The sequence below is a fragment of the Sorex araneus genome, chromosome 3 (assembly GCF_027595985.1).
Source record: "Sorex araneus isolate mSorAra2 chromosome 3, mSorAra2.pri, whole genome shotgun sequence".
Lineage (NCBI taxonomy): Eukaryota > Metazoa > Chordata > Mammalia > Eulipotyphla > Soricidae > Sorex > Sorex araneus.
Genome location: NC_073304.1, coordinates 151,696,564 through 151,711,501, shown reverse-complemented (window position 1 = coordinate 151,711,501; position 14,938 = coordinate 151,696,564). Strand labels below are relative to the sequence as shown.

The following is a 14,938-nucleotide window of genomic DNA, read 5'->3' as shown; positions in this document are numbered from 1 at the left end:
GGCACTCAATACGGTCCTCCTGAACCCCAACAGAAATGATTCCTCAGCTCAGAGCCAGGAGTAACCCCAGAGCACCGCTGGGCATGGCCCCCAAACAAAAGCAAACAAAGAAGAGCAACAGATCCCTCACATGAACAATAACAATAAACTCTGGGGCTGGGGACATAGCCCACGTGGTCCCACACACGTGCTGTGTGATCAAGGCTCTGGGCTCACCATCACTCGGCCAGACCACCCCATCCCCAGCAGCACTGCGTCTGTACACCACGTAAAGGCTCACTGGTCAAAATGCCAAGATGCAGAGCTCAGTACCCAAGCCCCCAGCAATGCCGACAGCTCTACTGTTGTGACCCAGAAAGGAGGGTGCAGGGCTTCTCCACCTCCTCGGTTAGGGCAGCAAAGAATGTGGAGGTGAGACCTGAGATGATTTAGTAAGGGATGGGGTGGGAAGCAAGCAGGAGACCGTGGGAAAACCGGGGCAGGGATCTTGACATGTGCACGTGGAGGAACTGATGATTAGCCCTGCAGCACTGTGGGTATGAAACAGTCACTTCAGGGCCGGGGAGACAAGATAGCAGGTGAGTCCTCTTGCCTTGTATAAATCGGGCTCCATCTCCAGCACCACACGGTCCCCCATCACCACCAGGAGTGATCCCTGATTGCAGAGCCAGAAATAAGCTCTGAGCACTGCAGGGTGTGGACCCAAAACACAATTAAATAAAACATTGATTTCAATTTTATTCTAAATTATCATGGTATTCCATTTTTTGTCTGGGATTCTTGGTGAGGTGGGGGGAGAGGAGAAGGGGGCCGAGATGGTTAAGTAACAAAAAAAGAATCCAAAGATGAAACTAAGCTGTCTGGGTCAACAATTTCTCAGATTTTGATAAACTGACTTTTCTTCTGTGGGGAGGATAGGTGCAGTGAGGCCACCCCAAGCACTGTGCAGGGGTCACTGAGTTTGGGGGCTGTTCCCAGCATGATGTTCAGATGACCATGTGGTGCCAGGGGTGGAACCAGGCAGGGCTCCAGCGTGTAAAGCATGTCCTCCAGCCCTTTGAGCTATCTCCCGGGCCCCTGCAAGGTAAATTTTAAGAAATAAATGATGAAAAGGGGCCAAGAGATGTCACTCGAAATAGCCGAGTATACACCTTGCACAAGCAAGGCTGTGGGTTCAATCCCTGGTACCACATGGCCTCCCAAATACTTTCAGGAATAGCTCAAGGGCCCCCCCCTCCCCACCAGTAATACTGGATGCAGGCCCCAAAAGATGCAACAACACACACTGAATAAAAGTCAGGAAAAACAGAGTGGTAAAGACAAAGATTCAATAAGGTGCTGCATGTTCTGTTTTTATTTTTACTGAGGGAGGAACTTCTTTCCTATGCACAATCTATGTTAAAAAAAGAATAACAAAACCCACCTATTCTATGTAAATATCAGAGCAAGGGAGATAGCTTGGTGGTAGGAAATAGGTTTTGCATGTATTGGGAGTGAGCGTAGGGAGAGCTTGAGGTTTTTCTGTTTTTTGTTTTGTTTTTTGGGCCACACCTGGAAGTACTCAGGGGCCACTCCAGCCTCTGCACTCTGGGAATACTCCTGGACACTTGGGAGCCTATATGAGGCTGGACAGCTGCATTCAAGGCAAGTGCTTTACCTGCTGTACCTCTGTACCTCTTTTTCTCTGGAAGGTGCTCGGAGTTATTTAGGTTCCACAATACCCACTGTAGCACCAAGTCAGCTATGCTACCACTACACCGCAGAGGTCTGATGACTGACTGATCCCACTACCCATTTTATTCCCAAATAATGAATCCAAAATCCCACTGTTTGACATGGGAATCACTTGAAATACAGTGAGCTCAAATTGAAGTTTGCTGTGAATGTTAATCCAAATTTCAATATACTAATGGGGAATAATTTTAAAATATCCAATTTTGGACTAGATATAAAATATCTTACATACAATGATTAAAGATGAAACTATTAATTTCACCTTTACTGTGAAAAAGCTATGAAACAATTAAAATTATCTATGTTTAGCTAACATTTCTTTGGACTAAACAGACCTAGTCTGAAGATACAGTGGCAATCCTAATCCCTTTGATAATATGACCAACGACAAGGAGATATAAAGTAAAGCAATTCTACTTTGTACAGAACAGCTTGTGAAAAAGAAGAAAAAGCTCTCTATCTGTACAATTCTGTTCCTGAATGAAAAAGCTGAGACAGTCACCAAACTGTAGTGAGCCAGAGACAGAATGGTTTAGAAATAACACTTGTTCTGGACTTTAACCTTGTTCTCCAGTAACTCCTCTCAATTTATTTTCAGTCAAGGTTTTTTAAACTACAGCAAAAGCATTCAAATAGCACATGCACTTGTCTTTACGTGTTTGCTCCTACTGTTTCCTGTTGCCAAAATGTTTTTCTTATAGTATCATCATCAAATTCTTCTTTTTTTATTCTGGAGGGGTGGGATGAGATCTCCACTCCTGGCTCTGCACTCAGAGTTCCCTCCTGATGGGGCTTGGGGAAACAAACATGGTGCCAGGGACCAAACCCAGGTCAGCTGCATGTCAGGCTAGCGCCTTACCCACTGTACTCTGGCCCCCATTCAAATTCTTCTATTTATTTAAGGACTCTAAAAATGTTAAGCAGACATTCTGTGAAATATAGCCCCAAGGATCCTTCCCCTTCTCTGAACGATTTGCCCTATTGTTGGTATCATACAATGCATGTGTTTATAATATACATACTATTTATTCTCATACTTTTCTAATGTTTACATAATTTCTATGCTCAGCAAAACTAGAACTCTTTTTAAAGGACACACGAAATATTCTGAAGACTGGGCTCAAATTCTCACAATGTCACCTTTTTCAAGAATGTTTTTCTTATGCTAAACTTTTCTGAGTTTATTGATGTAGCCTGTTTCCTCATTTGTAAATGTACAGTGAACATTCTGATTTATATTTTATTAAAAACAGTTTTAATGGCAAAATATTTATAATACTGTTTTTTATCCTACATAAAAGCTATCAGGATACCAATTAAAGCAGAGGTTTGAATACAGATGATTGTGCCTTATATAAAAGGACCTGGGTATTACATCATATTAATCTCTCAGGGTCCCTAATAATTCAGGATCTAGGACTGAACTCAATCCATACTTGAAAAGAAGTTAAGTTTATAAGAAAACAAGTAAGGAAATGACTACAAATATACAAATAATTTCCTCTACACTGCAACCCACATATAAATAAGTATAATGGGCTCCCTTTAGTGCCATTCAATGAATGAAGAGCAAAGTATACCTCTAGAGTTTAAGATTTTCCAAACTTACTAGTTGATTCATAGGGACTATGAACATTTTCCAAGTGGCACTGGAGCTGGAAGGGAGTGGAAAACTGACGATAACAGTGTTGGCAGATAGTATGACCATCCACCTCACCATTCTGCTGATCGAGTTCTACGTGGTGTTTCATATGATTCATGAATCTGTAAGCACAGCACAAAGGGAAAGTACGGAAAACATATAAAAAATCAGTAGCCTTGGAGAAAATAACAGCAGAATCACAGAACAGACATTACCTGCTCCTCCACCTTCCTTGTTTGGAACAGTCTTTCTGAGCCCAAAAAAGGATTCTTGGCACTCAGAGGTCCCTGAGCTATCCTGGTCTTCCTAGCTTTACCCACAGTCCCTCTTACTTATCACTGGAATACTGCTCTCAATACTATTCATTGCTGATTCAATGATAATCCTTAATGCGACTGGGAAACAAGGCCATTTTCAAAAAGAAGAACGTCAAGTGTAAGGAAAGTTCTGTTTCCTCCTGTCTGAGACCATCTACGGACTTACCGAATGTTGTTTTTCAGCCTCTTGGTACAATGTGGGCACCGGAAAGATGTTGCAACCTTAGGGAAGCTTGTGAGTTGGGCCACTTTGCCACCATCTCGTCCATAGTAGAAGTCATCTACAAGCATGATGAGCTTGGTCTGGATAGCATCACCCACATTCTCATTTGGCTCTGATACTTTGGTAGGTGGAGAGAGAGCAGGAATAGGAGTAGATGAAGGTGTAGAAGCAACAGGTGCTGTTTTCTCGGGAGATGGAGGCTTTGCTGTTGAGGGGACACTGGATTCTGAATCCGAAGGCTTTCCTTTCTTCTGGTACTCAACCATTTCTGGACAACAGTACTACAGAGAAAGAGTGCACTGGGTTATTCTGATTATACTGCATATGCGAATTCTACAACCTCACTAACATTCCTTGGCTCCCTTTTGGCTCTCAGTCTTCTCACTGAGGGGTCACCCTTAACTTTTCAGGTCTTTCCAGGCTTCACTCCCCTGCCCCCAGCATGTGTCTATTGCTGCAGCAGCTGCCGCCACCTAACCTTAAACTTCTCCATAGTGCTTTTTAACGCTATTTTAACTACTCACTAGCATAAACTAGCTTCTGAGCTCTCTGAAATGCCAGAAGTTGCATTTAATCCAAATACTGAAAAATGAAAAGGTTAGAAATGGTAACTAATTAAGAGCTCTTGGTTTATCCAATGAGACACAAAAAAATAAACTCAGGTCAACTTGGTTTGAGCTCCAATAAACTAAAAAACCCATTCTCCTGTGCAATTTCAAGATCTACCACAACTAAGGGGTTATGATCGCATATGTCCCAATCTACTGGAGGATCTTGGGTCCTATTATCCCAACTGCTAAAAATAGACCCAAAGAAAGCAACCCTTTAAAAACCTTCCACGTCGTTTTTGACACCTCATTTCACAAGCTTGCACTGCCACAGGAGGTATATAGTAGCAGTCTAACCAGGATGCCCCTTACAGGGTCTGTCACTTACACACATGTGGCCTCTCAAAGCTTCAGTGACACGGAATTGAGCATTACACCTTGGACATATTTTCCGTCCACCATCTTGAAGGTCAAACACTGGGATGGAAGAGGTCACTAGAAGAAGTGAGAAGCACTGATTAAGACTGACAAAAATGAGGGGCCGGAGAGAAAGCTCCCTGGGCTGATGCACATGCTTTGCATGTATGTAGCGGACCTGGGTTAGATCCTGGCACCACGTGGTTCCCAAGCTCCACCTCCTGTGGCCCAGAAACAGAACAAAACAAACAGAAAATAGATCACTAGCCTTGGGTGGGGGGAAAGTCAAGCATTTCCTAATAGCCATTATCAAGGTTAGTAAGCAAGCATGAAAGATTTGGGGCTGGGGCTGGAGTGACAGCACAGTGGGAAGGGTGTCTGCCTTGCATGCGGCCAACCCAGGTTCAATCCCCGGCATCCCATATGGTTCCCTTCGCTGGGTATGACCCAAAAAGAAAAACAAAAAATTTTGGGCAGGAGTGATAGTACAGCAGAACGTGCTTTTGTCTTGCATGTGGCTGACCCCAGTTTAACTCTGGCTCCCATATGGTCTCCCAAACCCCTCTAGGAGAGATTCCCTGAGTACAGAGTAAGGAATAAACCCTAAGCACCACTGGTGTGACCCAAATGCTCCCCTTCCCCACAAAAAAGGGAAGATCATTATGAAACATATTCCTTTTATTATTCTTCTAACTTTAGGTCAGAGTTCAATAAATCATAGCTCATAGAACAAATTCTGTCAGCTGCCAATTTTCTGTCTGATGCAAATGGCTTTAAATTTTTTAGAGGGAGGTTATACAGTTTAAATCATGATGATATATAAATTAAAAATGTACCTTTTAACCAATTTTTTTTTTTGCTTTTTTGTTTAGGGATTGCTCCTGGTTCTGCACTCAGGAATTACTTCTCATTCATTGGGCTCAGGGGACCGTATGAGATACCCAGAATCACACACAGATTAGCCACATGCAAGGGAAGTGCCCTCCCTGCTGTACTGTTGCTCTGGCCCTTAACAATTATTTCTTTATGGGAGTGGAGCTACTACAAAAAGTGATGCTTGGGGTCACGCATGTTGTGCCAGGCTAGAAACATAACCTCTTAACTATTCTTTTTTTGGAGGGGGGAGGGGGACACGAGCCACCTCAAGAGTTTGTACTCGGGTTACTCCTGGCTCTATACTCAGGAACTACTCCTGGTGGTACTCGGGGAACCAAATGAGGTAACATGGATCAAACCTGGGTCAGCTGCAAGACAAAAGTCCTACCTGCTATGCTATGGCTCTGGCTCCCTCTTAACTATTCTTGGTGCACAGTTCAACTGTGTTAAGGACACTGATGCCGTGCAAGCAATCTCCAGGATTCTTCTCAGAGTGGCCTGAGAGAGGCCAGGAATTAAGGAATGTGTCTTGCATGCAGCGGTCCCTGATTCTATCCCCAGCACTGAGCACAGATTTTTTCCTCTTACAAAATGAAAGCTCTATATAATCTACAACCCCCACCCATTTCTCCCATTCCTCTAGTGACTGGAAACAGCCACCCTTTTCTGTTCTTATGAATCTGATTGCTGTCGGGACCTCATATAAGTGAGATCAGAAAACAGTCCTTGCGTTTCTATTTCACATATAAAGCATAGTTCCCTTAAGATAAAAGGAAATTTGTAATGCATCAGAATTTACTTTTTCATTGTCTTTGGCAGACTGGAGTGATAGCATAGCAGGTAGGGCATTTGCCTTGCATGCGACCGACCAGGGTTTGATTCCTCCGTCCCTCTCGAAGAGCCCAGTAAGCTACTGAGAGTATCCTGCCAACACAGCAGAGCCTGACAAGCTCCCTTTGGCGTATTTGATGTGTCAAAAACAGTAACAACAAGTCTCACAATGGAGACGTTACTGGTGCCTGCTTGAGCAAATCCATAAACAACAGGATGACAGTGCTACAGTGCTTAGCAACATGTCCTTTACATTGTCTTTGGCACATCCAGTGGTGCACAGGTGCCATTCAGTGCCAACGCCAATGATCTAACGGAACCAAAGCAAATGCCCCAGTCCAAGAGCAGGATCTCCCCAGCTAGTGCTTTCCGCCCCCCCTTTTTTTTGGGCGGGTGGGGGGGGGGCATAGCTGGAGATGCTCAGGTATTACTTCTGGCAGTGCTCAAGGGCCCAAATGTGGTATCACAGCTGGAACCTGGGTCTGCCATACGGCAAGCAAGCACCTTCCCTGCTGTACTGTTTCTATGAATCCCAAATTTTATAGTTCTAGTTCTTATGTTTAGGTCTGATTCATTAAGTATTTTTGTGTATGGTATTTGGTAAGGGTCAAACTTCTTTTTTAAAAAATTTGTATGTGGACATACAGTTTTCCCAAGATTATATGTGCTAAATGTTTTTACATTTTCAAATGATTGAAAGAAAAGATATATATTTGATGCATGAAAACTCATGAAATCCTAAATTTAAAATCTGAATAATTTTAGCGAAGCAGAGTCATGCTCATTTATTTATATATTATCTGTGGCTACTTTTGTACCACAACATCTGCAGTGTTCAATAGCTGTGACAGAGATCTACTGGCAGAGAGTCTAACAAGTTTACTATCTGGCCTGTCGGAGAAAACTCACAGGCTCCAGCTCTGGTAGCTGAAAGCCCTCTTGCACAACTGTATACATGAGACCTATTTTAAATAATGTATTAAACAAACATCAACTCACCTTATTCAAAAATCTACTTTTCAAAAAAAAATTATTTTAATTATTCTATAGCCACCCGTGATCAATCAATCCATTTCACTCAACTACAAAGCACATTATGTACAGAATTCCTTAGAACTGATTTGGCGGCTGTCTCCAGTATTATATTAGTTTCTGTGTGAACAAGGTATAGCCCCGTCTTCAACTGCTCTACTTCAGAATATAGTGTCCTAGGGCCGAAGCAGGTATAGCAGGTATAGTATAGCAGGGAGGGCACTTGCCTTGCAGGCAGCCAACCTGAGTTCAATCCCTGGCAACTCCCAGCCTTGCTTGGAGTGATCCACAGAGCCCGGAGTAAAACCTGAGCACAGCTGGGTGTGGCCCAAACAAACAAAGAAAACCAGAATAGAATCCTGATACAACAAATATTTTCTTAATGTTTGAGTTACCGGCTGCTTCTGAGTCTTTCCGGTTACGTACCTTTCATTGAAGGTTCAGATCCGCTGGATCTCTGAGAGCCGTGGGCAGAGTTGTTGTTGGATACCACCATCGGCCCAGGACTCTGGCCCAGGGAGGGAATGGTGTTAAGAGTATTCACCAGTTTGGCCACTTCGTTGCTGTTTTCCCCTGTACCACCAGGTCGCTTCACAGTGACGAAGCTGGCAATGCTCACTGCGGGTGGAGAGGGGAAGGAGGGAGCTATGTTGGCCAAGTGACAATCATCTGTCCTCCACCCCACCCCACGCCAGCTCGGCTGTCTCCTTTTCCCCAGCCTCACCTAACTTGGGATTGGGGATCTGGTTAGACTGGCCCGTGGGTGGAGCAGCTAGCTGCCCCAGAGAGGTTGGCTGTCCGGCAGTGGGGGTGGTGGAGGTGCTGGGTGTGGACTTGGTCTGTGGGGCCTGGGACTGTGGCACGGTGCTGCGGATGGTGAGAGTTGCCGGGATGACCGTGGTGAAGGTGTTGGTGGTGGGGCGCACAGGCATCGTGGAGCCCGGCCTCACAGGGGTCATCTGGGAGAACACCTGTGGAACTCCAACTGTCGGCTTAACAAACTGTGTACCTGGGGCTACAAAAGAGAGACAAAGAAAAGTACCAAAGCCCGGTCAGTGAGCTCACCTGGAATATAGGTCCTGCCTTTACTGAATATACTGGAAAAGGAAAAGATTATTTCCCCAAGCTGACTGATAATCACCAGGTTACCAAGAGGAGCATAGATTCGAATGTTTTAGAAAGCAATTGGTAGCCAAGATAATTAAAAAAAAAAATTAACTGGAGGCCAGAGTGATCGTAGAGCTGGTAGGGGTTCAATACCCGGCTCCCCATCTGGTCCTCCCAGCCTGTCAGGACTGATCCCGGAGTGCAGACCCAGGAGAAAGCCCTGAGTACTGCTGGGTACAGCCCGCAAACAAAAGCAATTTAACCTAAGGAACTAGTCCTAAAAGCATTTCATAGAAGAAAGTCAAGACCTCCCAACTCCTCCCCAAGTCTCTCACCACACTGTCTTTTCAAGAGTAAAATCAGGATAGGCTGTCCTTGATATTACAAGAGAGAAAATGGGTACAGAGTGGAGGCAGTGTGTGTTATATGCCAAGGAGCAGACCTGGTCCTGCAAAGGCAATCTTTCCCCCGGCAGTGAAGGAGTCTCCCACTCTCCTCTAACTCAGACAGGAGACTGACTGCCACCTAGTCAGATGTCTTCTGGGAGCAGGGAGTGCTGCTCCAGTACTTATAATCCACTGACAAATACTTAAGAAATAGTAGAACTAGATGGGATAAGCTCATCAAACTGATGGCCAAAATTACTCTGTGGGCTCTGAGAACAACAAAAAGGAACACAAACTATAACCTTATAGCTAATTTAACCTTACAACCCTTTTTCTTTTTTGGCCTGATTTGTAGTGAATGTATGGACACTAAATAAAGTGGGGGAAATTATAAATTTTTTAATTTCAATTCAGTTTACTAAAATTTTTTTTAAAAAAACCCAAACTAGTCATTGGCAATATTTATCCTCAAATGGTATGCCATTTGTTTAATGACTGTCCAAAATCAATGTAGTAATATTAAAGCACAATGAAGCCTTTAATCCCACCCTATAAGCAGCAGATTTCTGAGGAGGAATACCAAACTTGAGAATCTACATTAGTGATATCCTTTCAGGATAACAAAGTTAATAGCTGACTAAATACCAGGAACAGAAAAATGGCTATTTAGACCCCATCCTCCTAAATCGTGAAGGGTGGTAAAGTTAACAAGTAAAAATGAAACTACCACCCTGGCCAAAGGTTAGAGAGTCATTTTAAAAATGGGTTTACATCAATATGATTTTTTTAAAGATTATCCTTAAATACACTTTTTAAATGGACTAGGGTATTCTGAGACAGTAAGAGCGATCTTCTGGATGTCAGTTTACTCCAATGGATAGACATTTTCCTTACCTGGGACTAGTGTAATTGGTCTAACCGTTTGGCCTTGCTGTACGTTCAGCACAATCCCAACCTGATTCATTGCATTTTGTACAGGCCGGACATTTCTTACAGGAAATCCCTGCATTAAAAAGCAAAATGATCTTTAACATGGAGAGTAACTAACACTAGCAGAGACTGCAGTTGAAGACCTACATCCAAAAAATTTCCCCACTCTGCTCTAACAGTTTAACAGTTCTGTATCTACAATTAACGCTTTTAAATAATTGAGATAAAAAGATTTAGAAATTTTGGGAAAATTTTGAGACAAAATAGAAATTGGGCTGGGGTGTGGCGTGGCAGTGCAGCGAGTGCCTTGTATCAAGGCCCCTGGGCAAGCGAGAGTGAGAGAAAGAGAGAGAGAGAGAGAGAGAGAGAGAGAGAGAGAGAGAGAGAGAGAGAGAGAGAGAGAGAGAGAAGACAGAAGGAGGGGGGAAGAGAGAGAGAGAAGAACAGGGGGGAGAGAGAGAGAGAGAGAGAGAGAGAGGGAGAGAAGACAGAAGCAAGAAGAGGGGGTAAGAGAGAGAGAGAAAGAGAGAAAGAGAACCCAAACTAAAAAAAAAGCTGTCCATAGACTGTCCCTAAACTAAGGGGACTGAGAGGGGGAAAGGACAAATAATAGTATTCACTGGAGTGATTCATTACAGGATTTTAAGAAATTGTTCCCAAAGTCCACTTTAAAGGCCATGAACCTCTGGCAAATTTAATGAAAATTTTTAACTTAGGAAGTCACAGGAAAAAGAAGCATTTGTCTTTCCAATCCACATTAGACTTTCAACAACAACTGATATAATATATCAAGTAAGTTATGTTCCCTCACTTCCAAAGATCTCCCTGCACTTCACCAATTTAACACACAAATTTCTAAAACTCAACTTACCCCTTTTAAGAAAAGTGGCCCAAACAAAGGGTGAGAAGCCTTGAGAACCAAGTGTTAATTAAGGTTTCCTAATCCAAGTTGTTTTCTAAACCACTAAATACCCCTCTAGGGACACAAAGGAAATTACCCAGTGTATGTATGTTTCTATAATAGTCATCAAATTACAAAACAGCAAATGGGAGAGCCAGGTCAAAAGACAGAACCTGGAATCATTTCTTTGACCGTCTTTCTCCCCTTCCCTACCAAGTCCCAGAATTCAAAGTGATACTCACCTGTGTGGTGATGAATATTGGTTGTGAGGCCACAGGGGAACTAGTCACATGATTGGCATTTTGCATGACCTGGACAGGTCTCAACACTGGCTGAGTGACCATTGTGCCCAGACCTGGCGCTGGATTCTGAGTTAAGATCAGGGGCTGCCCACTTTGTTGGACTAAAGAATTGCCAGCTAAGGGATAAAAGAAAAAAAAATATGTAAGAGAAAAACTATTATTCTATACAAAACTTTACAATCTCAGATAATAAATGGCACCCTAGGTATTAAAGATGGCCACTCACCTCAGTGACACCAAACTCACTAAAAACTTAAGGATACTTAAAATTCTACAACCAAAACAGGCCCACAGGAGGAGATTCATGAATCTCTCTCACGTTAGTTTAAGTATGAGTCTAGAATACATTCAGACTTTCAGGCAAGAGAAAAGAGTTCAGGAGCTAGAGCGATAAAACAACAGGTAGGGAGTTTGCCTTGCACACGGCCAAGCGGGTTCAATTCCCAGCATCCCCTAGGGTTCCCCGAGCACCGCCAGGAGTAATTCCTGAGTGCAGAGCCAGGAGTAACCCCTGTGAATCACCGGGTGTGACCCAAAAAGCAAAAAGAGAGAGAGAGAGAGAGAGAGAGAGAGAGAGAGAGAGAGAGAGAGAGAGAGAGAGAGAGAGAGAGAGAGAGAAGAGAGTTCAAAAAGCTGAACCTTGAACTGCACAGTGCCCAGAGCAGAGGGTGAGCCCAGAGCTCCAAGCTGAAAGTTGCCCCTGGGCACAGAGGGGTATGGCCAAAGGCAGGATAAACTTCTATATGGCTACCACTTTTATGACCTCAAAGACAGGACAAAATCTGCCTAGATCAAATCAGCAAAAAAATTTTTTTCCATGAACTATTTTTCCAGAATCTAACTGTTAACTGATCCATTAATATTTTTAAAAAAGAGGCATTTTCATCAATAAATATCAATTCAGCAAGTACATAATCGTTGGCAGAAGCGTTAGTTTAGTGATTAGGGCAATTGCCATGCACTGGGCCAACCCAGGTTCAATCCTCAGTACTACATATGGCCCCCCAGTGTCACCAGGAATGATCCTTCAGTACAGATCCAGGAGTAATCCCCGAGTACTCCTGGGTGCAGTTCAAAAACAAATAAACAAACAAAATATATATAGTATATTATTTGTATATATAGTTATAAAAATTTAAAAATTATAATCATACAGAAATATATTTTAAAATTAAAAAAAAATTTTTTTTTGACTTTTTGGGTCATACCCGGCAATGCTCAGGGGTTATTCTTGGCTCTTCACTCAAGAATCACTCCTGGAGGTGTGATCAGGGGATTATATGGGATGCCGGGGACCAAACCCAGGTTGGTCACGTGCAAGGCAAATGCCTTCCCTGCTGTACTACTGCTCTGGCCCCCTAAAATCAAAATTTTAAAAACCAAATCAGCAAAACAAAATTCTTTTTTTTTTTTTTTGCTTTTTGGGTCACACCTGGCGATGCACAGGGGTTACTCCTGGCTCTGCACTCAGGAATTACCCCTGGCGGTGCTCAGGGAGCCATATGGGATGCTGGGAATCGAACCGGGTCTGCCGTGTGCAAGGCAAACGCCCTACCCGCTGTGCTATCGCTCCAGCCCCAGCAAAACAAAATTCTTTTACCTCATAAGGGGTCATCACAACCCACAGTGTAAGTAGCAGATTCTAAGCAACCACTTTTATGGACACTGTCTTTTATGGATTATGGATACGGAAACCTAAAACTGACAGGCCAATAACTTTCTCTTTATGTCATTCAGACCGTAAGGACCCAACCATAAACGAAAATACTAGCCAACACCAAAATGAAACTGTTATAACTTCAGAAGATGATTCATTCATGAGGAACATTAGTAAATATTAAAAAGGCACTTATGGGGCTGGAGAGATAACACAGCGGGTAGGGCGTTTGCCTTGCACTCGGCCGACCCGGGTTCAAATCCCAGCATCCCATATGGTCCCCTGAGCACGGCCAGGGGTAATTCCTGAGTGCAGAGCCAGGAGTAACCCCTGTGCATCGCCAGGTGTGACCCAAAAAGAAAAAAAAAAGGCACTTATAAATATATTTGTATTTAATAAACTGGACCTTTAATGGGATTTTTTTTTTTTTTTGCTTTTTGGGTCACACCTGGAGATGCTCAGGGGTTACTCCTGGTTCTGCACTCAGGAATTACTCATGACCGTGCTCGGGGGACCATACGGGAAGCTGGGAATCGAACTCAGGTTGGCCGCGTACAAGGCAAACACCCTACCCGCTGTGTTATCACTCAAGCCCATTTAATGGGATATTTTACATGTTCAACTGTGAGAAAAGTTGATTTTACAAGTTAAAGCTCTCTGTTACATTTGACCAAAAATCTTTAAATCTATGCTTTCTGATTTACAAAGAATACTCCAAAACTGAAGAGGAAATTTCAGAGAGCCAAGAAACCCAAACCACACATTCAAGCAAAATATTGCCCAACCTCTGATCTGGAATCAACCAGAATGGGGTAGTTTCCTCTGAAATAGATGGAACACTAAGAGCTGGGGCCACTGAGACAGCTACAAAGGCAGCCCACGCACAGGGGCAGAGACATGACTAAGAGCAAGCCAGTGGGAGCTTGATCCAAAGACCTACAGAAACCCAGAGCCCTGCTGGGGGCTAGAACACAGGGCAGCCAGCACGCATTAACCAGCAAAGCATCCAACAAGGGCTTTGTGTACAAACCAGACTGTAATCTACGAAACAGATGTTCTTTACATTTAAATGTTTAATTATTAAGTCTAAATATATAAAAATAGAACACTCTAGGGGCTGGATCGATAGCACAGTGGGTAGGGCATTTGCTTGCACATGGCTGACCTGGGTTTGATTCCCAGCATCCCATGGTCCCTGAGCACCACCAGGAATCATTCTTGAGTGCAGAGCCAGGAGTAACCCCTGTGCATCGCTAGGTGTGATCCAAAACGCAACCCCCCCAAAAAAACGACACTCTAAAGAACCACCCAACATGTACGCATCAACCAGATTTAACAATGATCAATTTATGACCAATTTCACTTCACCTGTACCTCCCTCTAACTTACTATCTCCTTTATTACTCTGAAACAAGTTCTGGATCATACATTTTCATCCACAAATAATCCAGAGGCCAGAGCAATAGTACAATCCCTGAGCACCACCAGGATTAACCCCTGAACATCGCTGGGTGTGCCGCACCCCCCTACCCCCCAAAAAAAGGTAAAACTGGTTTGCGGGCATGTTTTCGGGTTTTTGGGGGTCACATCTGGCTGTGCTTAGGGCTTGCTCCAAGCTGAGCTACTTCTGGTCGTGCTGAGAAACCAAATGTGGTGCCAGGGATCAAACTGGGGTCGGCCACGTCTAAGGTTGACCTCTTCAACACTCCAAAGCAAGAATATTCTTTAAAAAGAGAATACTAGGGCTAGATATCAGGAGTTAGAGAGTACAGTGCCAGGACACTTGCTACTGTTGACCCAGGTTCAATTCCTGGCACTCTATATGGTCTTCTGAGCCCCTTCAGGAGTGATCCCTGAGTGCAGACCAGGTGTGACACCCACCAGCCACCCAAAAGAGTATCAACATCATTATCACTTCTAAAAAATGTAATTCTGACTACAGTTAGTAATATGGTATTATATAATTATAATTTGCTAGCAGAATAGAACTTAATGGTGTCATCCCCCTCTAATGAGCTCCCCCACATGAATATAT

The 14,938-nt window shown here is 43.5% G+C and overlaps 1 protein-coding gene across 3 annotated transcripts in view; it reads right to left on the bottom strand.

Moving 5' to 3' along the window:
* POGZ (pogo transposable element derived with ZNF domain) overlaps nt 1–14,938 on the bottom strand; it is a 48,546-nt gene that overhangs the window by 12,526 nt on the left and 21,082 nt on the right. The window contains exons 3-9 of one of the 3 annotated variants that reach the window (XM_004618093.2): nt 11,187–11,362; nt 10,008–10,116; nt 8,345–8,635; nt 8,047–8,265; nt 4,853–4,959; nt 3,860–4,197; nt 3,344–3,498 (exon numbers count right to left, since the gene is read on the bottom strand). In XM_004618093.2, the coding sequence (XP_004618150.1) occupies nt 3,344–3,498; nt 3,860–4,197; nt 4,853–4,959; nt 8,047–8,265; nt 8,345–8,635; nt 10,008–10,116; nt 11,187–11,362 (1,395 nt within the window). Of the gene's footprint in view, nt 1–3,343; nt 3,499–3,859; nt 4,198–4,852; nt 4,960–8,046; nt 8,266–8,344; nt 8,636–10,007; nt 10,117–11,186; nt 11,363–14,938 lie in introns of those variants that run through there. The other 2 variants (XM_004618094.2, XM_055130362.1) reach the window with 2 other exon arrangements.